This window comes from Pogoniulus pusillus, chromosome 17 (genome assembly GCF_015220805.1).
Source record: "Pogoniulus pusillus isolate bPogPus1 chromosome 17, bPogPus1.pri, whole genome shotgun sequence".
NCBI classification, from domain to species: domain Eukaryota; kingdom Metazoa; phylum Chordata; class Aves; order Piciformes; family Lybiidae; genus Pogoniulus; species Pogoniulus pusillus.
In genome coordinates, this window is record NC_087280.1 from 21589904 (window position 1) to 21615328 (window position 25425).

General features: G+C 49.3%; 1 protein-coding gene across 1 annotated transcript; it reads left to right on the forward strand.

Annotated features, from left to right (window-relative positions):
• The first annotated feature begins 3204 nt into the window (after nt 1-3204).
• Nucleotides 3205-24781, forward strand: FAM174B (family with sequence similarity 174 member B). Its single transcript, XM_064158051.1, has 3 exons — nt 3205-3547; nt 14290-14421; nt 20911-24781. Exons 1-3 carry the CDS (start codon nt 3258-3260, stop codon nt 20912-20914), a joined length of 426 nt encoding a protein of 141 aa, XP_064014121.1. The 5' UTR covers nt 3205-3257; the 3' UTR covers nt 20915-24781.
• The last annotated feature ends 644 nt before the right edge of the window (nt 24782-25425 follow it).

A 25425-nucleotide genomic window follows, 5' to 3' on the forward strand; every position in this document is an offset into this window, starting at 1 on the left:
AGTGTTTCACCACCCTCATTGTAAAGAATTTCTTCCTAATCTCCAGTCTCAATCCCTCCTCTTCTAGTCTAAATCCATTCCCTCTCATCCCAGCACTACCACCCCCTCTAAAAAGTCCCTCTCCAGCTTTCTTGTAGCTCCCTTCAGATACTGGAAGGCCACTATAAGGTCTCCCTGGACTCTCTGTTCATCATATAACAAGCAAATCATGCAAGATCTGCATGTCTTTGAGCAAGCTTAGGAGGAGTCATAGAACACAGAATCAGCCAGGTTGGAAGAGATCTCCAAGCTCATCCAGTCCAATCTAGCACCCAGCCCTGTCCAACCAACCAGACCATGGCACTAAGTGCCTCATCCAGTCCTTTCTTGAACACCTCCAGGAACAGTGACTCCACCACCTCCCTGGGCAGCCCATTCCAATGCCAATCACTCTCTCTGACAACAACTTCCTCCTAACATCCAGCCTAGACCTCCCCTGGCACAGCTTGAGACTGTGTCCCCTTGTCCTGTTGCTGCTTGCCTGGCAGCAGAGCCCAACCCCACCTGGCTACAGCCTCCCTGCAGGTAGTTGCAGACAGCAATGAGCTCTGCCCTGAGCCTCCTCTGCTGCAGGCTGCACACCCCCAGCTCCCTCAGTCTCTTCTCACAGGGCTCTGCTCCAGGCCCCTCCCCAGCCTTGCTGCCCTTCTCCAAACACCTTCCAGCACCTCAACATCTCTCCTGAATGGAGGAGCCCAGAACTGGACACAGCACTGCAGGGGTGGCCTGAGCAGTGCTGAGCACAGGGGCAGAAGAACCTCCCTTGTCCTGCTGGCCACACTGCTCCTGAGCCAGCCCAGGATGCCATTGGCACTCTTGGCTACCTGGGCACACTGCTGGCTCATGCTCAGCTCCTATCTACCAGCACCCCCAGGTCTCTTCCTGCCTGGCTGCTCTCAGCCACTCTGTCTTTGCTGATCATGTTTCCTTGCCCAAGGAACATCAAAGGAATGGACATAAGAATTACTGTGGGACATCATCTAGTGCTTATGCATCACTCCTGTCCAACAGCTGAGCACTTATGGCAGAATCCCAAGTGGATTGCCATACAAGAGTTGTGAACACAAGTTTTTGGGAGTGAAGAGGTCTCTTTGGCCATTTGCAAGGCACTGTGGAGCTCTGATTTCACATGGATGAGTAAAAGAGAATGGTAGATGTGCTGTTCATTTGGACTCCAATGTGATCAGCCAGAGGTTGTTTTCTCTTTGGAAGTCCCTAACACCTCTGCCTTCAGTCTATGGAGAAGCACTGCACTGCAAGACCAACGGCAGGGTATGACCAAGTGAAATCTCACCGAGGCTAAGCATCAGCTGGCAAACATCTTAGAACAGGCAGGGCCAGCTTGAGGGTCAGTGTTCACAAACAACAAATGATGTGAGCGGTGCTCACACCAGTGTTTGGAGAGGAGGCTGCATCGCCCATTTGACCTCCTGCCCAGCTGGACTTTTTACATGGTTCTGTTTGTTTGTTGGTTTCTGAACAGAAATAAACCTGTTGGTGACTGGGAAACTGCGCAAAGGGAAGCAAGGGAACAAAACTGCAACAACATCCTCATAGCAGAGGGCTGGAGCACCCCTCCTATGAGCACAGACTGAAAGAGTTGGGGCTGTGCAGGCTGGAGAAGAGGAGGCTCCCAGGTGACCTTCTTGTGGCCTTCCAGCATCTGAAGGGGACCTACAAAAAAGGTGGGGAGGGACTTTTTAGGCTGTCAGGGAGTGACAGGACTGGGGAGAATGGAGCAAAGCTGGAGGTGGGGAGAGTCAGGCTGGAGGAGGAATTTGTTGAGCATGAGAGTGGTGAGAGGCTGGAATGGGTTGCCCAGGGAGGTGGTTGAGGCCCCATGGCTGGAGGTGTTTAAGGCCAGGCTGGCTGAGGCTGTGTGCAGCCTGCTCTAGGGTGGGGTGTCCCTGGGCATGGCAGGGGGGTTGGAACTGGCTGCTCCTTGTGGTCCCTTCCAACCCTGACTGGTTCTATGATTCTCTAATGACCGATTCACAGCTCTAAGGGGCCTTCTGCACGTTGTCCACATCAAAGTTTCCTCATTCCAAATAGCTTCCTGCAAAAAAATAAACCCAAACCAAAGCCCAACAAAGCCAAACCAGTAACACAGGAAGCTTTTATTAGGGAGTGGGTGGTGTTAGATGCAGCATCCCAATTGGCTAGGGAAGCCAATGAACCACTCATTATTTCAGCACCACCTTTCCTCTGTGACTTTGCCAGCAGGAATCCATCTCTGTAGTGCTTTGCAGAGTTCAGCCACGTGCTCCTATAGATTATAGTCTGCCAGGCTAACGCTGAATTATGGAGTCTAATAGGAAGGAAAGCAGCTTTTTCTTCATTCCCCTCTCCTCTGCTTCACTCCACTGCAGTGGCAACATGCCCCTTTCCCCAGGCACAATCATTTGGCAGCGGTGAAGCCCATGGCAATGCCAAACACGGAGAGCAGCAGTAAGCTGTACCTTAGCAGCACACTTTTATCTCAGCGCAGGCTCCCCTGCTCCCCTATTTATTCTCCCTGTCTGGTTTAGCTGATGCCCAGGGAGGTGGTGGAGGCACCGTCCCTGGAGGTGTTCAAGCAAAGCCTGGCTGGGGCACTTAGTGCCATGGTATAGCTGACTGGCTAGGGCTGGGTGCTAGGTTGGACTGGCTGAGCTTGGAGGTCTCTTCCAACCTGGTTGATTCTATGATTCTATGGTTCTATGATTCTATGCTCAGCACACCCCGGGTGGTTCGCACAACTGCCGCTCCCATTCCACGAATCTGAAGACTTCAACGATGTGAAGCAACAGTGAATAAATTAACCTGGAAGCAAAGCCAGCGGAGAGGCAAAAGAACTCCCCCCGATGTACATCTGATCTACGAACACTTCAGCAGTTAGGCCAGGCAAAGCCGGCAGCACGGGGGGAGCTGTACCGTCTTTGCTCGCAGCCTGAACCCTGCCATCGTTTCGCGTCTCGGCGGATGGTGCCTGCTGTCATTCACAGCAGTCCGGTGCCGCCGATGGAACGGCTCTCGGTGGGGCTCTGAGGAGCCCGCCGGGCCGGGGGAGCAGCGGGAGGAGGCGCTGGAGGCCCCCAGCCCGGCCGCCCCCGCAGCGGCGAGCCCCGGCCCCGGCAGCGGGGCCCCGGGCGCGGGAGGCGGCGCCTCTCGGGGGGGCGGGCCGGGCCGGCCGCGCTGCCTTCCGGGGCTCGGCACGGCGGCGGCCGGAGCCGGGCAGGATGCGCTCCGCTGTCCCGCTGCTGCTCCTCTCGGCCTGCGTGTTCCTGCCGGCGCTGCTGCCGGCCGTGCCGGGCGCCCACGGCAGCCAGGAGCCGGCGGCAAGCTCGGCAGCCGTGAACGGCAGCCGCCTGCCCGCCGAGCCGGCCGGCGCGCCCGGTAACCACAGCGGGGCCCAGCTCAGCCCCGTGCCCGCGCTGCTCCGCGACCTCTCCGGGCTGAAGGCCGCCGTCATCGGGGCCTGCACCCTCACGGCCGCACTCATCGCCTGCCTTCTGCTCCGCGTATTCAGGTAGGGCCCGGCCGGGCCGCGCCTTCCCCCGACAGGTGCCGGGCCGAGGCCTCCGCCCGCGGCCTGCAGGCTGCGCTTGCCCAGGCGGAGCGGGGAGGCCGGGGGTCGGGTGGGCTGCGGCCGGGGCCTGCCCGCCGGCCCGTGGCGCTTTCAAGCCCGGTTAGCGGCGCGACCTCCGGGCACCTCCCCGAGAGGCGGAAGGGCTCGGCGGTGCGGAGCTCCGCCAGCGCAGCGCCTGTGAATGCCTCCTGCAGCTCCGGGGGGCTCCGCTCGTAGAGCTGCTGTCGGCTGACAAATCTGCTGCTTCCTCCTCCTGCGGAAAAGCAGGGCAGGAGTTTGGATCCAGGAGGCGTTGCTTTTTTCCAGGCGTGGGACGTGCAGGTCCTAGCTCTGTGCGTGGGACCGCGGCCGTGGCTGGAGGCTGAAATGTGTGAGTCCATCTGAATGTATGAGAACTCGTGGGAGTTTTACCCTGAGCAGGTGTGTCACTGGGATTAGGTGGCCTGAGGAGGCCGTGTAGTCTCCGTCTGTGGACAGATGGCTCTGGGTTGCCCTGCTTGCTCTCCAGAGGTCCCATCCAGCCTCAGCCACGTGTGTCCTGTGCGCCCGTGAGGTAGTGCAGGTGCTGCAGTAACTCATCATGGGTGAAAGAGAAAAGTCAAAGCTTTCTTTTTTACCTCTTCATGAAGTTGAAACAGATGGGCTTGGAGATGTCCTACAGTGATGAAAAGTAGATGTTGGTGTAGAGCACAGCCCTGATCTTGCTGAAGCTGTGAGGTGTTACCAAACTTCCCTGTGTTTCAGTTAGGCAGATTAGTGATGGATAAAAGCTTCTGCATCCAGTATGGAAGGAAAGAAACTTGTGGCTACTCCTAGAGCTGGGAGAAGTGCTGGTGGGCTGCAGGAAGCTGGGAAGAAGTTTGCATCTGCTTGGTGCTTGCTTGTATCTTAGAATCATAGAATCAACCAGGTCAGAAGAGACCTCCAAGCTCATCTAGTCCAACCTAGCACCCAGCCCTGGCCAATCAACCAGACCATGGCACTAAGTGCCCCAGCCAGGCTTGGCTTCAACACCTCCAGGCACAGCAACTCCACCACCTCCCTGGGCAGCCCATTCCAATGCCAATCACTTTCTCTGCCAACAACTTCCTAACAACATCCAGCCTGTGCCTCCCCTGGCACAGTTTGAGGCTGTGTCTCCTTGTTCTGTTGCTGCTTGCCTGGCAGCAGACCCCAACCCCACCTGGCTACAGCCTCCCTTCAGGTAGTTGTAGAGAGCAATGAGCTCTGCCCTGAGCCTCTCCTTCTCCAGGCTACACACCCCCAGCTCCTTGTCCATGTATCAGTGTGGGCCAGTTCATACTGAAGTGAACTGGTGTTGGCACATGCTTGAGTTATCCAGGCAGCTATTGAAACTCATGGAACGTCTCCTGCTGTGAAGGACACGAGCAAATTAAACTCAGTGCCTTTACAAAATCAGTCTTCCTCTCGGTTTGTTGCTGAAGCAGAAGAAAAACAAATATTAAAGCTCCATTTGGCACGGTTAGCATTAATTACTATTTCTCTGAGTAGTGGCCAGAGTCTCCATGGTGTGCTGAATGCTGCCTCTGACTTGCACAGTGTACAGACAAGAAGTTGTAGCCCGTTGGTGCCCAGCTTTGCCAGGAGGGTAGCACACTTCAGGCGGTTAAAGTCATCTGACGCCTGGGTGGAGGGCAGCAGGAGAGAGGCAGCAGTGTGGCAGCTGGCTGGCAAGGGAGGAGGTGTGCCCCACGGCTCGGGTGACAGAGGAGCTGAACAAGTGAAGTTTCTTGTTGCATCTTCAGGCAGCTCCTTTGTATTTACATGGTGGCTGCAGCTGAACGCTTCGCTTCGCCCGTGTCTGAATTGATTCCGTGTCCGAAGGGCACTCTTCACAAGGGTGGTGTGATAAAGTGTGGTCTATAAAGACCAAAATTATAAAAATTGATATTTTTCTAAAGAAATTGACATTTAACTAAATTCTTTATGCGTTGCAGCAGCTGGAGGAAGACAATGCAAATAAATTTGCTCATTAAAGGAAGGTGCTTTGGGAAAACCCAGTAAAATATTGAAGGGCCTTCTTTTAAATCAATACAACCACTTTGCTGCTGTATAAAGTTGTCATGGAGAAACACAGCAAAATTGGTACTAGGTGTATGAGGTGGAGTTGGGAAGTCTATAACCAAGTGTAGAGTGAAATGCTTGAGTTTCTGTTTGTTGTTCTTTCTGATCCTGGAAAGTTTATTTCCTCTACCTGGTGTAAGGCTGAATGTTTCGAAGCAGAGGTAGCAAAATGGAACAGTGTGGGCAGCAGGACAAGGGAGGTTCTTCTGCCCCTGTGCTCAGCACTGCTCAGGCCACACCTTGAGTGCTGTGTCCAGTTCTGGGCTCCTCAATTCAAGAGAGATGCTGAGGTGCTGGAAGGTGTCCAGAGAAGGGCAGCAAGGCTGGGGAGGGGCCTGGAACACAAAGCCTATGAGGAGAGGCTGAGGGAGCTGGGGGTGTGCAGCCTGCAGAAGAGGAGGCTCAGGGCAGAGCTCATTGCTGTCTGCAGCTACCTGAAGGGAGGTTATGGCCAGGTGAGGTTGGGCTCTTCTGCCAGGCAATCAGCAACAGAAGAAGGGGACACAGTCTCAAGTTGTGCCAGGGGAGGTCTAGGCTGGATGTTAGGAGGAAGTCGTTGGCAGAGAGAGATTGGCATTGGAACTCTGCCCAGGGAGGTGGTGGAGTCACCATCCCCGGAGGTGTTAAAAGGAGGCTGGATGAGGCACTTACTGCCATGGTTTAGTTAATTAGAAGTGTTAAGTTGCAGTTGATGATCCTCGAGGCCTTTTCCATGGGAATGGGCTGCCCAGGGAGGTGGTGGAGTCACCATCCCTGGAGGTGCTTAAGAAGAGGTTGAATGAGGCACTTAGTGCCATGGGCTAGTTGATTGGCTAGGGCTGGGTGCTGGGTTGGACTGGATGAACTTGAAGGTCTCTTCCAACCTGGTTGAGTCTATGATTCTTTAAAAGACCTTCCCCCATACCACCATCAGCAGCAAAAGCAGGCCCAAGCTAAAGTCACCTTGGAAATGATGGATTAATTCTCCCATGCCAAAGTCGTTGTTACGCAACTGATCAGAGTTAATGCAGCATTAAAGATCTGCAAGAAAATCAGCCTCTGAGATCTCTCATATATTTTTCATAGAACCTGGGAGGAAAATGGGAAATGAAGCTTTCAGCTTCTGAGTGCATTTCTTTGTCTGACAGCACTTGTTTGTAAACAGTTACCCCAGCTGCAAAACGAGAGGAGAATACCAACAGGTACGTTTGTACCGTGTTGCACTTGTAGCTGACAACATAGATTGGAGGAGATTCTGTTGCAGAAGAGATAAGGGATTTACCCTCCATAAATGTAAAGCTTTTCTCCATCAGAATAAGAGCTTTGTTCATACTTAGTCAAAAACATTGCCATTTTTTTCCTGTCCTGAAGTGTCATGGATTCCTATTAAAGAGATTTTGCTGAAATCCAATCTTTGATTAAACCTTCACTGTGAAATTGCTGTAGCTTGCTGGAAGTAAATTATCCTTTTAGATATGGGTTGTAGAGATGAAATGAACTGGTGAGTGGTGAGATATTCTTGTCACAGGGGTTGGATTTATTTTTTAATGCATTTTTTTATTCATCTCATTTTAATGTATGTATTATTCTCCCCTTTTTTTGTTTATTTGTTTCAGGAGGGATAGATACATTTTCTCTAGCTTTCCAGCTCATGCTTTTAAAACAATGCTCAGAGATTCCACTTCATGCCTTCTGGGAAATGTTGTGTTCTGAATTCATCTGATGGTCCTGTGAATCAGACTGGGGTGTTGCTTAGAGTGGTCTAGAGTTCCTTTCTCTTTGTGGCTACCAGGGACTGTGAGGGCCAGACAAGACTCCTCCACTTGTCTGCTTGTGGCAAGGCCTAATTTGCTATAGTCTTTGTGGGGGTGGCAAGTTCAGTTCTGGGTTTGCTTTCTTTCCTGTATGTACCCCTGGGGAACTGTGTGCTCCCAAACCAAAACCATTTCCAGAGCAGACCAAATTTCATGTTATTCCCAATCAGAATGTTGGGTAGTTTGCATTACCAAGAAGCAGTGTCTTGCAACAGCATCATGTGGCTAAATTCACTCTTTGTGCTTTGGATTTTGCCTTTTTACCCTTGTGCTCTGCCCTGTTTCTCTTTCCCAGTGGAGCTCAGTTAATTCTTGGCACCAGCTCCCAGGACACTTAGTTTTTACATGTGGCTATTTGTGCTGGTAGACCATATACCTCCTAGGGAAACTGGGTAAGTTATTTCTGCTCAAATGGGCCAGCTGAAACAACCTAAAGCTTCAGCTGTAGAAAACTCTGCTAGAAGTATTTTCTACATGTCTTGACCTGCCCGTTCATAGTAGCCTTTTTCATCTTGGGTTCTGTTTAGCTAGATTTTGAAAGAGAAGTTACCTACCTGTTTTTTAACTCCTTGCTTTTGGCCATTACCTGTTGCTCAGTTTTGATTCCTTCTTCAAATATCACTTGAAGCTTAGTTTTTCAGTAATTGCAAAACTGGTATAAATGACTGAGACTGAGGAGAGAAGCTCAAGCATATGATCATAGGATACAAGACCCTTTGTTCTGTGAGTTGAATTGGGCAATTGCTCTGGGCCATCCAAGGCTTAACCCCAGAGAGTCTGACTGATTTAAAATTAATTGTATTATAACCAGTTAGAGTACTCCAGCAAAGACAAAAACAAGGAAGAAAAACTCTTCTGTTGAAATGACCTTAAATGAAGAATGAAAATCCAACAGCAAAGCTGACATTTGTAACCCAGGTTGAAAGCTTCATTTAAGCTGCATGTTAGTTTAGTTAGGGCCACAGAGAATGACAAATGGGACACTTATCATGGGGCTCAGAGGTCCTGTCTTTGGGGAGACTTGGTTTTGAGCAGGACAACAGATTAGCAGAAGGAAGGAGGGAGCATCACTGTCTTGAGTTCTTTAGAGCTCTGATGTGAACAGTCACTACAAAGCTCAAATGCTTTCTTGCTCTAGGATTTGCTGCCTCAAAGAGTTTGGGGAGATCATAAAAAGTTTTTCTACAGCTCTGCATGTAGAACATTAAGAGACCTCTCAAGCATGTCTCAGGTGGCACTGGTCTGACTGGTGCTATGATTTCTGGAAGTACCTGGCTGGCACTGGCCACCAGATGTGAGTGGCTGTGTTTGAATTGCTGACAGACATCACTGCTTCATTGAAGCACAACAATATCCCATGTAGGTGTTCCTGAAGTTATTCCCAGTAGCAGTCTCTGATCCATCAATCCTATTAGAAGTGCCATTATTCTTTGTGGTCATATATGCTCCATCTTAAGGACTTCATGTTAGAAACAGCAGCACTTTCAGTTTGCTACAGCAGAAATCATAGAATCAGAGTTGTTTGGGTTGGAAAAGACCTGAGATTATCAAGTCCAACCATCAACCCAGCATCACCATGGACATCAAGGAACACCCAAGGCTGTAGAATTCTGCAAGGCTTGTGTCTTGGAGAGCAGGGGACTCCAAGGCAGAGCACACTGGAGATGTTACTCTCCTTTAGATAGGCAAATGTGCTGAGAAGCACTCAGGTTCTGCAGTGCACACTATTCCAAAGAGAAGGAACTCTCATTGCAATTGCCAACCCATCAAAGCATGGAAGAATGTTGGCTGAAGGCCTGCAGCTCCAGATCCATTCCTCCCCATCCCAGTGCTGTGGGGCTGTCCCTAGTTCCATTTGCAGCACGGAAATCCAGAGCACATGCGAGCACTTGGCTTCGTGCTTTAACTTTGTTGTGCCCAGCACCATTCAGAGAGCAGAGCCAGCCAGATTCACACTAATGAAATATCTCTGATCTAATTCATCAGCTGGTAGGAAGCCTGGAGTTTCCCCAGCTTTATATTGCCATGTTTTTTTTTTAACTGCTAATGGAGCCCATTAACAGCAAATAAACTGGTCCCAGTTTCATTCCTGGTAAAACATTACTACAGTTCTATGAGGATGGTTGGAGCTGGCTTAAGCAAACTTCCAATGAGCAGTCAGCTAAGAAGTTCCCTTTGCATCCCTTGGCAGGAAGTGTTAATGATAAGGAACACGGAGACCTCTCTCTCTGGGTCAAGAGGAGCATTAACTTTGAATACCAGAGTTGTTGACTAAAATAGATCAGAGGCGTAAATAATATAATGAGTTGACTTGAATGTTTACTCCTTCACATGATGCCTCAGAGAGGAGGGTGAAGTGCTGCATATGACTGGTGCTTGACCAAAATAGCCCCTGGACAAAGGACAGAGACACAAAGTCAGCGTTCTGCTCTAACCCATCTCTCTACGTTGTCCCTCCCTGCGCTGGGTGGTGCAGCAGAGGGAGTACATCTGATTTCTGATGGACCAGACCCTGACATGGTGTCTGGCACCACAGGCATTTGAGCCCAGGGGCAGTGCCAGTGTGTGCACATCACTTCATCTCTCAGTTAATCTCTGTGCTCACTGTGCCTGCCTTCTGTTAACACCAGTGAGTTTTGGTGGGAGACGCTCATAGTCTAAAGTGAAATAACCTTTGGAATATCCCTGGCTGCAGTTAACTTCCCCCCTCCCCTCCTGATGATTCAGTGCAAGGCTTGTAGCATTCACTTCTAATTATGGAGGGGTGGCTGAAGTCAGACAGTAGAAACAACGTGGGCTTTTTGAAAGTGGAAGAGTTTTCTGTGCTGAAATACCCACTACTGCCTCTCCCCTGGCTGAACCGCTCAGGGAGCATTCCAGCTTGTCCTTGTGTAGGAGGTATGCCCTAACCACAGCTTCCAGCACGCTTCATGTTTGCTCTAATAAGCCCCACACAAACCAAATGTGGCTGGAAAGAGGGGACTGCCTTTGCCCACGAGGGTTGGGAGGTCTCCAGAGTTGATGAAACACTTGTGTTCTGCAGTTCCTGCCCTGCACTGCTCTGCTGTCTGCAAACAAAGGATGCTGCTTGGGCCCACCCACTTGATAAAATGCTTTTCCTTTTGCATTGCCATCACTGATGATTATAGGGATCCTGCTGAGGTCTGGGAGCTTTAGTGTGCCAGCAGCTTCCTGACAGGCAGGCTCAGTTTGTGTGCATGTAGGGACACTCCCAGGGCTTTCCTTTAAAGTTAGCTTGGGTAATTCTTCTGCTATTTATGAAGCCTGGGGGTGTCTCTCAAATGAGCAAGTGTGAGAAAACAGGCCACTGAAAGTACAGATTAATGACAAATTAGCTGGCTAATCTGGTGTGGAATTAATTGAGGAAGAAGAGGCAAGGAAAGACCCTGCCAAGGGCAAACAACTGATTGTAGCAGCTCAGCCAAAAACCAGCAGCAAAATGAACTTCATCCCCTGTCTAAATGAGCACTGTGGTTAAGTGAGGGTCGTGGAGGATTAATAGATCGCCGTGTAGTGAGTTCTGCTTCTCTTTAGAGTGTGGCCCAAATAGACTAATTAATGGCTGGAGGCTAAAGGCTTCTAGTTTCCCATTTCTAAAAATACTTACTCTGGAGTAATTGCTTCAAATGCTCCAACATTGTGTTGTAGGCTGAATTCCATGGAAGTGGTGGTGTAGGATCAGCTCCGCTGAAGCGATGTTTTCCAGTGGAGGGAATGAGGGAAGATGTTGCTCAGTAAAGACCTGGTTTGAAATGGGTGAACCTATGGAAAGGCAGCGTGGACTGTAAAGTAAGTGGTAAGGCTGTGCTTGATTTGTTGAGACAAGCAGACACAGGTTAGTTTTGCTCTATGTTTAGGCTTCACAGTGGGAGTAAATGTTTCTTGTAAAAGGCGATGCATTGCGTGTAAGATGAGACCTCTCTGCATCACTTTGCTGCTAGGTCTCGGCTGAGAAGCAGAATAACACAGAGAAGTGTTTTCAAAAGGATTTTCAAGTGTTTGGGTTAAGAGTCCTGCTGTATTGGATATAAAATTGCTTATTTCAACAACAGCAGTAATGGAACAAACCACCCTGTCTGTGCTCTACGTGCCACAGCAGCACAGATTGCTATAAAGATTAGGCGGCAGGAGACGACTTTCTTCTGGCTTCTGATGCAACCTCAGCCTTTAGAACAAGGAGGGAATGCAAACTGCTCCATCCCAAGGGCTGCAACCTGTTCATTCAGCCTTGGACTACTGCCCAAAAACAAAGCTAGGGAGAGGCATTGAGACTTCCACATCGGAGCTGGTCACCAGGTTAGGTTTACTTTAAGCCTGGGAAGGATTGTTGCAGCAGAGGTGCAAGGGCAAGACTTGAGTCCTGGTCTCTGTAATGCAACCTTGGTTCTTGCTGCTGTGTAACTTGAAGTTCTTGATGCAAAAATCATAGAGTCACAGAATGTCAGGGGCTGGAAGGAACCTCCAAAGCTCAGCCAGTCCAACCCCCCCTGCCAGAGCAGGATCTCCTACACCAGATCGCACAGGAACACATCCAGGCAGGGTTTGAATAGCTCCAGAGAGGGAGACTCCACAATCCCCTGGGCAGCCTGTTCCAGGGCTCTGTCACCCTCACAGGGAAAAAATTCCTCCTCATGTTCACATGAAACTTCCTGTGGCCCAGCTTCTACCCATTGCCCCTTGTGCTGTCCCTGGGCATCACCCAGCAGAGCCTGGCTCCAGCCTCCTGGCATTCACCCTGCACACATTGATAACCATTGCAGAGGTCTTTTCCCAGCAGCACAGCCCCAGCTCCCTCGGGCTCTCCTCATAACAGAGATGTTTTGTTCCCTTCAGCATCTTTGTGGCTTTGTGCTGGGCTCTCTCCAGCAGTTCTATGTCCCTCTTGAACTGAGGGGCCCAGAACTGGACACAATACTCCAGATGTGGCCTCAGCAGGGCAGAGTAGAGGGGCAGGAGAAACTCTCTCAACTTACTAGCCACACTCCTGCTAATACAACCCAGAATGGCATTGCCTCACCTGGCCACAAGAGCACATTGCTGGCTGATGGTCAACCTCCCATCAGCTAGGACTCCCGAATCCCAAAGCAGCACTGTTGAATTTGTCTCACCTTGCATGATGTGGCAGGGCAAGGCTTCTCCAGGGAGAAAGTGCACTTGTGACATGCTGCCTGCTTGGAGCAGTGGCTGTGACTACCAAGATTGAGAGGGAGCTTGGCTGTGCCTGCACCAGGTCCCTTCTCAGGCTTGGCAGTTGCCAGTTGTAGTGTATAAAAGGTGAAGGAGAAGGTTCTGCAGAGTGTTAACCAAACCCACCTGGTTTTCTCCCCAGAGCCTAGCTGTACACATCAGCACCTTCTTCAGTGTATAATCACAAAAGTGGATTCATGCATGAGCAGCGTGGCCCTCCCAGTGTGTATTAAAGGAGCCAGGAGATAAGAACCCAGACAGTTCAAGCTGGAGGCAGTGAATTAGCGAGAAGCCACGCGCCGAGTCTTTAATTGAAAGTGTTAGAGAATTTATCTCTTGAAGCCCTGGGAGTTCAGGTGCTTGAGCATCTCCATCCCAAAAGGAAAGTAAGGCTGGTGTCTCCAGGAGGAGAGGAAAGATTTTTTTTCACAGAGGCAGTGGACAGGTACTGGAATGAGCTGCCCGGGGAGGTGGTTGAATCACTGACCCTGGATGTAGAATAGAATCATAGAATCAGTCAGGGTTGGAAGGAACCACAAGGAGCAGCCAGTTCCAATCCCCCTGCCATGGGCAGGGACACCCTACCCTAGAGCAGGCTGCACACAGCCTCAGCCAGCCTGGCCTTAAACACTTCCAAGGATGGGGCCTCAGCCCCCTCCCTGGGCAACCCATTCCAGCCTCTCACCACTCTCATGATGAACAACTTCCTCCTCACCTCCACTTCTGACTCTCCCCACCTCCAGCTTTGCTCCATTCCCCCCAGTCCTGTCACTCCCTGAGAGCCTAAAAAGTCCCTCCCCAGCTTTCTTTTAGGCCCCCTTCAGACACTGAAAGGCCACAAGAAGGTCACCTGGGAGCCTCCTCTACTCCAGACTGAACAGTCCCAACTCTTTCAGTCTGTATATGTTTAGAAGTCACTTGGATGCTGTGCTTGGGAGGGTATGGTTTGGGATGAACCTTGCAGAGTAGGGATATGGGTTGGACTTGGTGATCCTGAGAGGCGTTGCCAACCTGAATGTTTCTGTGATTCTGTGGGAGGTGGTAGTTGGATTGGTAGCTGAGCACTTTTCAGTGTGCAGAGCATGCAGCTTCTCATGCAAGGCTCAAGGTTGTTTCTCTGGAGTCCTGAACTTGGCCTGGTGGCAAGAAAAAAGATTAGGCTGTTTGTACCCAAACATCACCACCCCTTTACTCCTCGTAATCCTGACTAGAACATTCCCCTGTCTCAGCAGGGCTTAACCTGGACTCTCTAATCTAAACATTGGCTGCTGCAGCTGATTAAGCCCACGTCTCACTTATTGAACGTGGCAGCAGGAAGGACTCTGTGGGCTCTGCACTCAGATGCCTGCCCTGCATGCCAGAGGACCTCTGGTGTGTCAGCAGCTGAAAGACTGCTGTTGATCTGGATTGCAGATGACAAGAAGCTGTGCTCTACACCGAGGGGCACAAAAAGGCAGCAGGAGGGGATGCAGGCTGGCTCCACAGCCTTCGTGTCTGGCGAGGTCTGAATCAGAGCAGTGGTTCAGTGTTGGAGGGAAGAGCTTCAGCCTCTCTAAAGAGTAGTATGTAAAGACCCTGCTCACTTCTGTGTTTCAGGTCTGGCAAGAGGATTAAGAAGACCAGGAAGTACGACATAATCACCACCCCAGCCGAGCGGGTGGAAATGGCTCCTCTGAACGAAGAAGATGATGAGGACGAGGACTCAACAGTGTTTGATGTGAAATACAGGTACTGCTGTGAGCCTGGCCAGTTAGGCTTGCTCACTGAGCTCTTATTAGTGAAGACAACTCTTTTTTTCTCCTCTGCTGGGCCAGCTTGGCAGGGGTGAGGCAGTCAGAGTCTCCCTTTTTTTATGAGTCTCCAGCCCCTCTGCCCGTTCTCAGCACACACTGCTCTGTACTCTCCTGCTCTTGTAATAACCACATTGCTACCCCTAGGCTGTCTGCCCTTCTCTTTGCTCTGCAGAGCTGCACAATGACATACATGTGCCCCAAATAGCTAACAAGGTCTAACAGGCTGAGCTTGCCCTCTCAGGCAGCTGCTGGCAGTTGTCCCTTTTCACTCTCAGTGTCCACACAAGCACTGGATGGAGGGCTGTGGATCAGGGGCTGCTTTCCCAGGCACTGCTATTGTCCTCAGCCTGGAGGAAAATGATGGTGAATCTCCACTGAACTCTGGGTTTGCACCAGAGTGCTCTTGTGTTGTTCTGTAGTCCCTCACTGATGGTGCCAACAATTATCCCTTGGCAGCAAACTTCCCTTAAATGCATTTGCTTTCTTGGGAAAGCAGCAGTGTGACAGCTCAAAACTTTTGGTGCCTGTTCAGGGCCTGAGATTTATGGCAGCCATTCAGCACATAAAGATGCTGTACATTGATTTATAGCATCAGGGTAGCTGAATGCCTCATTTTCATTTGCATCAAGACATCCACAGAAATTGAGTTGCATTCTCATCCAAATTAGGCCAACTCCAAAATCTGTCTCCCTTGGGCTGAAATAACCTCTCCTAATTATAAAAACACTGAGTATGACAACTCCTAACTGGTGATTTCACAGACTTTACTCGTGTTGCCCATCTCCTGGCTTTGGAAAGGGGACAGCAACACATTTGCTCCACACACATGTGTGCCAGCATCTAGAACACAGCCCTGCACATTCTACTGCTTGTTTTCAAAAGAACTGTGTTATTAAAATTAGTTCTTGAATTGGAAGACTCCTATCAGTCCTTGCCTGACTGTTGTCATTCTCTGTAGCTGCCTTCTGTTTGCCTTAATAATTTCAGCTTGTGCAGTTTTGGCTTTGGGATTGAGTTTTGTTACTCCCACAGTGCAAAAGATCTGTCTCACCATGGCCTGCTTTAACTGCTTGTGTCTCCTGCCCCTTTTCCTCTTTCCTGGATACTTTCCCTGTGAATTCTTAGTAGGGAGATGAGAGTGGGTTTCCAAAGACTGAGACCAGAAAGGCTGGAGCTCTGCTGTTATGAGAATAACCTGAGGGAGCTGGAGTTATTCAGCCTGGAGAAGAGATGACTCCAGAGGGACCTTAGAGCTGCCTTCCAATAGCTGAAGGGATCCTGCAGGAAGGCTGCAGAGGGATTTTCATAAGGGTGTCTAGAGACAGGACAAGAGGAGATGTTTTGGAGCTGAGGCAGAGCAGGGCTAGACTTGAGCTTAGGAAGAAATTCTTCAGTAGGAGCGTGGTGAGACTTTGGAATAGTCTGCCCAGACAGGCTGTGGATGCCCCCTCCTTAGGAGTGTTCAAGACCTGGCTGGACAAGGCCTTGAGCAGCTGAGTTTAGTTGAGAGGTGTCCCTGCCCATGGAGGGGAGGCAGGGAGGTTGGAGTTGGTGATCTCTGAGGTGCCTTCCAGCCTAAGCCATTCTGTGATTATTCAATTCAAGTGTTACTGATGGGAACTGTGAGACAGTCCCATGCTTTCAGATCTCTAGGGTTGTCACCACCATGGTGGTAGGGAGAAATCTGAAAAGCTGGCCTAGAATGCCATAACATGAAATTTCTCCTGTGCATAAGACTTAAGTGCATTACTTCGGTGTTCACAGAATCACTAAGGATGGAAAAGACCTTTGAGGTCATTGAGTCCAGCCATAACCCAGCCACCATAACCACTAAACCATGTCCTGAAGCACCACATCTACAGCTTCTTGAAGACACCTCCAAGGATGGTGACTCCACCTCCCTTGTCCTGCTGGCCACACTGTTCCTGATCCAGACCAGGATGCCATTGGCTCTGCTGCCCACCTGGGCACACTGCTGACTCATCTTCAGCTACTCTCTACCAGCACCCCTAGCTCCCTCTCTGCCTGGCTGCTCTCAGCCACTCTGTCCCCAGCCTGTAGCTCTGCTTGGGGTTGTTGTGGCCAAAGTGTAGAACCCTGCACTTGGCCTTGTTCAGTCTCATCCCATTGGCCTCTGCCCACCCATCCAGCCTGGCCAGGTCCCTCTGCAGGGCTCTCCTGTCCTCCAACAGCTCCACACCTGCTCCTAGCTTGGTGTCATCTGCAAACTTAGTAATGCTGGACTCAATCCCCTGGTCCAGATCCTCACTAAATATATTGAACAGGACTGAGCCCAGCACTGATTCCTGGGGGACACCACTAGTGACTGGCTGGGGATTGTAGCATAAGTCTTGTCTGAGGATGCCATGGGTGGATCTAGGCTGGTTTGTCTGAGGTCCCCTCCCATCATTGGAAGATCTGTACTGACACTTGCATCGATGTTTGGGGGAGTAATGAGATTCTGTGCTGGCTCCCCCATGCAATACAAACAGCACTGTAATTAAAAGGCAGTTAGTGTCTAGCAGCAACAGGGGAGAAGCAACATCTACTTCTCCAATTGTTCTCAGGCAGTTCATTTTCTTGCCTTGAATGCTTTGTCCTTGCCTGCATTTGTTTCCAGCCTTACATGAGGCATCAAAGCACAGCAGATGGTGTAAAGTGGCCTAGTGGCTGAAGGTTGTTGTTGTGAGGGTGGGTTTTTTTAGCACTTCTTTTTCAGGAGGCTTTGAGGTGTTGTGTTGGACTCTCAGTTGATATGCTTCCCTTGGGCCAAATCATTCCCTGAAAAGCTTCATGGAAACCTTTTTTTGTTGTTGTTGTTTTATGTGGAGGATGTTTTTCTGTAGGTGTTTGCTCTGGTACTGAAAGAGGCATTTGGATAGGAAGCTCAGGATTTGTTCTGAGGTCACTCTAGAGCTACACAAAGGAAGCAAACTGAACGTGGAAAGGGTGTTTGTTTCTCGATTGCCATTTCAGTCAGTGCTGCTGAAGGCTGGAAAGTATCCCTGGCCAATTGGTTTTTGGAGCACATGAACTCTGTTGGCCATCATTTCTCAAGTGTCAGAGATGCTTTCTCATGTTTTTTTATGGGATTACACTTGCTACACACCTCTGAAAATGAATTAGTGGGAAGCTCAATCCCACCCTCACTTTCTGCTCTTTTCTCATTGCATCAATAGATTTTAAGATTTCTCTCTCTCCTGTTTTTGCCCCTTCAGCACTTTCTTCTAAGAGGTCAAGGGGAGGTTGTGCTGGTTTCATGATCTACAGTGGCAAACACAGCCACTGCCCACCACTAAACAATAGAGGTTCCCAAGCAAGGCAGTGCACTGCAGCAGGAATGATATGGTCATGAGGATGATCAGAGAGTTGGAGCTCCTCTCCTATGAAGACAGTGAGAGTTGGGGCTGTTCAGTCTGGAGAAGAGAAGGCTCCAAGGAGACCTTCTTGTGGCCTTCCAGTATCTGAAGGGGACTGCAGGAAAGCTGGGTAGGAACTTTTTAGGGTGTCAGGTAGTGATAGGACTGGGAGGGTTGGAGCAAAACTAGAAGAGGGTAGATTCAGACTGGACATTAGGAAGAAGTTCTTCAACAGCGTGAGAGTGGTGAGACACTTGAAGAAGTTTCCCAGGGAGCTGGTCAGAGCCCCATCCCTGGAGATCTTTAAGGCCAGGCTGGATGTGGCTCTGAGCAACCTGTTCTAGTGTGAGGTGTCCCTGCCCATAGCAGTGGGTTGGAACTAGATGATCTTTGAGGTCCCTTCCAGCCCTGACAGTTCTGCGATTTCATGATACTTGGTGGCACTAATCCATAGATTCTTGGGGCAGTTGGCGCTGTGGATACTCAAGAATGGAGGAGCAAAGTACAGCAGGTTACAGGCAAGTGTCCCCGGTATTAGTATCCATCCCTCATGAAGGGCACTCTGCTAGTTTTTGTGCAAGGGAAGAGATGCAAGCAGCTGCAAAAAGAGGCGGTTTCTGCAAAGGTAAATAAAATTGTTAGCTTATTAAGCTTATTAACTCCAGCGTAGCTCATTGGGGGATTTCTTGTCAGCTTCAATAGAAAACTGAAAACAAGTACTGAATAAATTCTGTGGTGCCTTGCACATGAAAGGCTTTGAAAGCACTTCAGTAATCTGGAATATCAGCAGTGCCTCCTCTCCCTGCTGACTTGCAGCTGTTGGAGGCAGCGCGTTCTGCTCTCGCTACGCTTTGCTGAGCCCAGCTGGATGAGTTTCACAACTGTCCCCACAGAGCATTTGGAGTCTGGGGTGATAGTTGCCACATGAGAGCCCAGAAAGAGCTTGGAATTTAAATGCCAGAGCTGGAGTTGTGCCAGGGCCAGTGTCTGGCTCCTGAATAAGTACTGAAAGATAGTTTTCTTGGGGTGGGTTGAAGCCTCTGTCCTTGCTGTTGGCTCTCTGAAATTCCTCAGTTTGTTTTTCACACAGACTGTAATTTTTTCCCTCTGACAGCAGCAGCGGCAGCAAAAAGCAGAAGAATTTTAGGAATGCATCTTCCAAAGTGCTCTTGAAAGCAGAAAGATTTATGTGTGAGGAGCAGTGGCAGGCAGAGGGAAGAGGACAAGAACATTTATTCAACTGCCGTGGGACTAAAGGGCTTTGAGAGCTTGCAGGGTGTTTTACAGATTCACAGATTGCATTGGGTTGGAAGGGACCCTCAAAGGTCATCTTGTCCAACCCCCCTGCAGTCAGCAGGGACATCTCCAACTAGATCAGGCTGCCCAGGGCCACATCAAATCTGATCTTGAATGGTTTAGAGGGAAAATACACCACATGCAAAGGCTGAATCCTGGACTCATCCCTGTTTCAGGCACTGATTACATCAAAATATATTGGCAATATCTTCATCAGAGTTGCAGAGCTCAACCTTTGGAAGGCTCTGCAGAGTGTGAGAGTTACACAGTTGGTGTCTTTCATGTCCTTTCCACATCCTGCCTGTGTGCATCTCTGAATGGAGCCTGCTGGTATTGTCTGATTGTTACAGCAAGGTGTTGACTCTCAAGGGAGCAGGTCTAATGGATTTTTTTTTTCCCTGCCAGCAAAAGCTACAGGCCATTCTGGATGATGCTAGGTGAATTGCACTGGGGTTTGTAGCAGCTTAATTCATTTTTTTTTCCAGCAGGCAGCAGTGCAAAGTTGTGTGTGAGCAGAGGGCTATCGTTTATCCTCATCTGAAGGGGGTGCAAATCACCACCATAGTCAACTGCTTACTGTAAATACAACAAATTACCAAAGCTTTGGTGCTGCTGTTAAGGATTTCCCACGAGTCCCCCGCAGCAGGGGAGGAAAGAGCTGGTCATAAAGCAATTTTTGTTTGGTTTTTTGAAGGCCAGGTTCTTTGCTCATGCAGTTGTAACAGTTATTACAAAGCGCACCACATTCGCTGCCTCCTCCAGTCAGTGATACACTGGTGGTGCAGTCCCAGGGGACAGCTCTTGTCTCCTTCATGGAGTGTAACAAATTCCTGTAAAGGCTTTTTTTATGAACCCTGAAGCAGTTCAAGCAGCAGGGTGTCAGAAGGAGAATCCATAGCAAGGAGTGTCCAGGTGTGTTGTTCAGCGAGGAGCTGCAATGGTGTGGAAAAAGTGTGAAGGTTCAGGATGCTGCTTCACAGGCAGTGAAATAGAATCATAGAATCAGTCAGGGTTAGAAGGGACCACAAGGAGCAGCCAGTTCCAACCCCCCTGCCATGCCCAGGGACACCCTACCCTAGAGCAGGCTGCCCACAGCCTCATGCAGCCTGGCCTTAACCACCTCCCTGGGCAACCCATTCCAGGCTCTCACCACCCTCATGCTCAACAGCTTCCTTCTCATATCCAGGCTGACTCTCCCCACCTCCAGCTTTGTTCCATTCCCCCCAGTCCTGTCACTCCCTGAGAGCCTAAAAAATCCCTCCCCAGCTTTTTTGTAGGCCCCCTTCAGGTGCTGGAAGGCCACAAGAAGGTCACCTGGGAGCCTCCTCTTCTCCAGCCTGCACAGCCCCAACTCTTTCAGTCTGTCCTCACAGCAAAGTTGCTGCAGCCCTCTCAGCATCCTCCTGGCCCTGCTCTGGACACACTCCAGCATCTCCACATCCCTCTTGTAAATAACAGTCCCCCTGTGCATGCTCCCACAGTGGCTGGTCACAGGAACGTTGAGCCTCTGGGTTTTGTCTGATACAGCTCTGGTTTTGTTTTCTTTGCTTCATCCAGCTTCTCCTGGCACGGTGTTAACATCAGACGGGTGCCCAGTGGCATCACAGCAGTCAGTTGCCGGAGGGGGCTGCTGGCAGTCACTGTGAATAATGCTGCGTTTGCCTTTCTGCCATGTTGGGTTTCTTCTCACTTTGCATGTGGGTTCTCATCTCTGCTCTCAGCTGTGTAATTGCAGATCTACAGCTGTACTAATTCTTGCCCTTTTCCAGGTAAAGCAGCTCTATGGAGCATCAGTGCCCTGCAAGATGTCGCTCTGCTGTCGAGGGACCTGCTGAAGCCGTAACTGTGAAAGGGGAGGCTTTCATCTCTGCAGTGTTACAGCCAAACCAAGCCTCACCTCTTCAAGATGCTGTTTGTACAGCAGGCTATGGATCTCCTGACCAAAATGTCACCTTTCAGTTCCCTGGCTTCCAAACTGCTCTCTTGGCATGACCAGAGTTCCTCTTTGCAAACTCAGCTCTCCCTTCCTTCAGTGTCACCAAAGCACACCAAGATGCAGCCCTTTGTGCTGACTTGAGGATTCATTCCAGTCTAAGTTGTGCAAAAGGAAAGAAAGGAAGATGGAACCAAGCTGCCCCAAGGACTTCTTTTCTAACATCCTAATTCAATCCCTCAGTCACTGTTAAACTTTGGTCCTTGTTAAACAGATCATGTATAAGAGAAAAAAAACAAGGTGTAGGGTTTTGGGGCCTTAGAGGTGACTTAATGACTTTAGGCAGTGGAAATGTAAGCCCTGATTTATTGGGGAAGGTTAACACATGTAGAAAAATTGTACTGACTTGCTACTGAATTATTTCTCTTCTGTTTTTCTGTTTCTTTTAAACAATTGCACTAAGTTTTCGTGATGACTTTGTTCCCTTTCGTGATGACTTTGTTCCCTTTCGTGATGACTTTGTTCCCTTTCGTGATGACTTTGTTCCCTTTCGTGATGACTTTGTTCCAAGGAGCTCTGATCAGACCAACGTTAATAAATGAAACCACAGGGAGCTAGGATGAACCAGGCATGCCCTAAACTACAACAATCTTGGACTAAAGAAGCTATATTTTTGTAACTTTCTGCCCAGGGACTAAACCCAATGTTTTGTACTGTCCTGTGCTGACTGTAACTTCTCTACAATTAATCTGTATTGCTTTTGTTTTTTTAACCCCTAAGCAAAATAAGTTCTCCTAGGGAATGAATAGATTGCAGGAAGAACTCCTCTTATTTTTCATGCAAGTTTCATGTAAGTGATCTCAATCTGTATCAAACTGGAAGTTTTTCCTTACCACCTGCTTGACAAATCTCGTTTAACTCAAGGATGCATTTTTAACCCTCGCTCCCAGCTGTGCTTTGTGCTGCAAAGGTCAGAGCTGTGGGATGACACGATGAGAATTAGATTGCTGCATCTGGAGGGATTGGGTTTAGGAGACCACAAGTATGTAGACTTTCCAGGCCGTGGTTGCAAAGGGCAAACCTAACTGGGTTAGTTTCTTTCCTTTTGTGGTTTGCCTTTCAAGTAACCACAGATGCAGTTTAGACTTTACTGTGCCCCTTAGCACCTTTCATGTTGGGTTTTTAAACTGGCTGTCACCTTGCTTTCCTTGGGGAATGTCTGCTTTCCAATTGGGATTATCCCACTGTTTGCTTAACCCTCTAGTAGCCTCCTGCATTTATAGCCTCTTAAGGAGGCTGCAGAGTTTCTGGCAAAGCACCAGCACACTGCAGCAGGCTGCCAGGTTTGAGGGGGGGTTTATTTTTGAGGGCCTGCTGGGATTTGAGGCTTGCTGAGAATACTGTACTGCTCTGTCATGATACCACTGTCTACAGTGGTTCTGCACAGCTCCCTTGGGCCCTGCAGTCAGGAAAAGGAGGTGAAGGGTAACACTCTTTTTTTCTTGTTCCATCCCAGCAGCCTTCTGCTTTTGTCAGAGAAGCTCCCATCACACATCTGCTTTCTCTAGCCATGACTCAGCAAAGGCTTTGCAAACAACCCACTCAGCCTGGGTGGAAAAATCCCACAGCAGGCTTGTGTTAGTCATCAAGGCAATATAAAAGTGCTGTGTTACTCTCATTCATGGAATGAGTTTGAGTCATTCCAGATTACTGTTACTAAGCAATATCGAAGGTGTCAGCTGTGAGGTGAGGATGGGGGTGAGCAGGTTGTGCTCTGGTAGGCAGGAATGGTGGGGACCAGGAGGTTGTACACTGTGGGTCGAGATGGAGATCCAGGGCTCTTTCCCTGTCTGGATAAAACAGCTTTCAGACTCGAGCTGGGTGGTTCTGAGGGACACTCTGTGTCTCTTCACAGCTCAAGAACTTTGAAGACAGGAATGAAACTTCTTAGGCAGACTAAGTCTTTTTGAAGTCAGAGAAGTAACAATGCTGAGAGGAGAAAGAGGTTAAAGGCTTCTGTGTTATTAGGAGGAGGCAGTGGAGTGAGATGGCTGCCCTGTCTGAGTGGACACCATGGCAACATCTTTGTCCAGTCTTTGCCAAACTCATTAATCTGAGCATCAGGAGTGGTGGAGAGGGAGTGGAACCTTTTTGCACAGAAGACAGGTGAGACCAAGTAACATGGGAAAGAGATGAGGAGGTGCACACAGGACTTCTCTTCCAGGGCGAGTCAGTTCTTGACATGAGGAGTTTTGCTAACAACTTCAGGTCGCTTGCTGGGTTTGGCTGGCTGCTGCCTCAAAAATCCCACTGTTCCTGCAGCATGGCTGGATCTCAGTGGGACACAGAGACCAGATGTTTAAGATGCTGAAGACAGAGGTGCTCAACTACCACTGGGATGCTCTTGCTCCTCGGGAAGGTCCCAAACCACGTGCCGCAAGCTGAAAAGTGCTTAGAGGGAAGCAGCAGCTGCTCAGTGGAAATAAAAGGCCAACCTCAGCAGTTGCTCTTGGCCATGAAAACGATCTGAAGGCTTTGTTGGATACTCAAAATTGCTGTTGCAAAATGTGAGGCAATGTTTACCTCTACAAGAGTTGCTGTATGTGAGTTAAAGTCTCTGGTTAAATATTCTATAGCTCTATTTAGTTAAGATTTTAAGAGCACTTGATGTGACTCGTCTATATATATATGAATATTTTTGTAATGCTAGGAATGAGTTTAAAACATCGTTATAATACTTTGAACTCTTTGGTTCAGGTAGTTCTAGGAGTTCATTGGGAGAAGAAATAGCTCTTAACCACTACATGAGTGTTTTTACCTTAATGTTCTGTGTATCTTACACTGCAGATTTAATCTGGTTGTGACTGTGTCTTAGGATCTGCTGCTATTTTCTGTTGCGTAGTCGAACTTGCTTTGTTCAAGAGCGTTTTTAAAGGCCTATTTTATTGGGGTTGCAGGAAATGAAAAGAGAAACATTATTACAGATGTCTGCCTGTAGCTCACTCAGTGCTTAGGAAAAAAAAAAAACACAACCCTACTGACTAGCAGCAGAGTCAGAGCAAGCAAATTGGAGGCTTTCCTATTTGTGCATGCTGTGCTGTGGAGGAAAAACGCCGCGCAGAATCGCGGCTGCTTTATTCCAACCCCAGCCCTGCCACTGGAGATTACATTTGAGAAGCCAGAAATTGGTGTGCTGTGCTTGCCTGCAGAATTCAGTCAGAAGTACAGAGTGAGCTTTGTATTTGGGGTTGGTTTTCTTGGGGTTTTGCCTTTTCCCCCACTCCGCCCCATAGAAGATGTGGCGATAGCTGCAGACGCTTTGTTTAGCACACTAACTTGTGCTACCCTAATGCTTATTTTAAGCCCAGACTAGACCTCTGCAACCACTGGTGAAGCTTGAACACATAAGCACTTAATGCATTCAGATGTTTTGTCCATACCCATTCCCTCTACGTGGTAGAATCTCTGCAGGGTGATAGGCTGAGAGGTTCATTTCCTTTCTGTTAGCTGAGTGTTCATGTGCGAGGAGTTAGCAGGCCTGTGTGTTTTGTTCTGTACAACTGCTTGAACTTTATTTTTAGAGAGGTTTGAGGATTTGTCATTGTGACCAAAGCTTCCTTTGAAGAAAACATTGGTAAGCCAACTTTGAATGGACTTCTGATGTTTCAATAGAAACTGCCATCATTAAACACCTTCTTGAAACCCTCCTTTTGTTGTGTGCTATGCGCAAGGAGAGAATGGGAGCGGGGCTGGGGCAGCTTGAAGCTTGGTGATTGAGAGAGTCCTGTGTGATCCCTCAGACACCTCTTGTCCCAGGCTCCATGCCCAGTTGGGTGAGCAAAGCCATGTCCCTTCCCTGGAGCAGCCAGGCTGCATTACAGCTGTTAAGCAGACTTTGGCTTACCTGCAAGTCTTGCTTGACCAAGCTGTGAGGCTGCTGAAGCACTTTTGCCTTGTGGCTTTCAGGGTAGGGCGAGATGCTGAAGTGCTTGAGATGAGGATCAGGACACTGAGGTTTGCCTCTTGACTGTTGTGCATATTTTAGCACTGCTCTGAATTTTGCACTTTTTACCTGCAGTGCAGGCACTTCTAGACCCTGGAGCAGCTTCAGGTCAGACTGATCCAGTGCCTCATGCATGAATCTGCTTTGTTTCTGCAGGTACCACAGGACTGCTCCTGCCTTGGTATCATAGAATGCTTTAGATTGGAAGGGACCTCAAGGATCATCTAGTTGCACCACCCCCCCCACTACAGGCAAGGACACATCCCACTAGAACAGGTTGCTCAAGGCCTCTTCCAACCCGGCCTTGAACACCTCCAGGAGGTTGTGGAGCACAGAAGCACAGAATGT

Excerpts from the sequence above, each read along its gene's own strand:
- FAM174B (XM_064158051.1), top strand. The coding sequence starts at position 3,258 with ATGCGCTCCGCTGTCCCGCTGCTGCTCCTCTCGGCCTGCGTGTTCCTG. Across the intron at positions 3,548-14,289 it reads CTTCTGCTCCGCGTATTCAG|GTCTGGCAAGAGGATTAAGA; the intron begins GTAGGGCCCGGC and ends TCTGTGTTTCAG.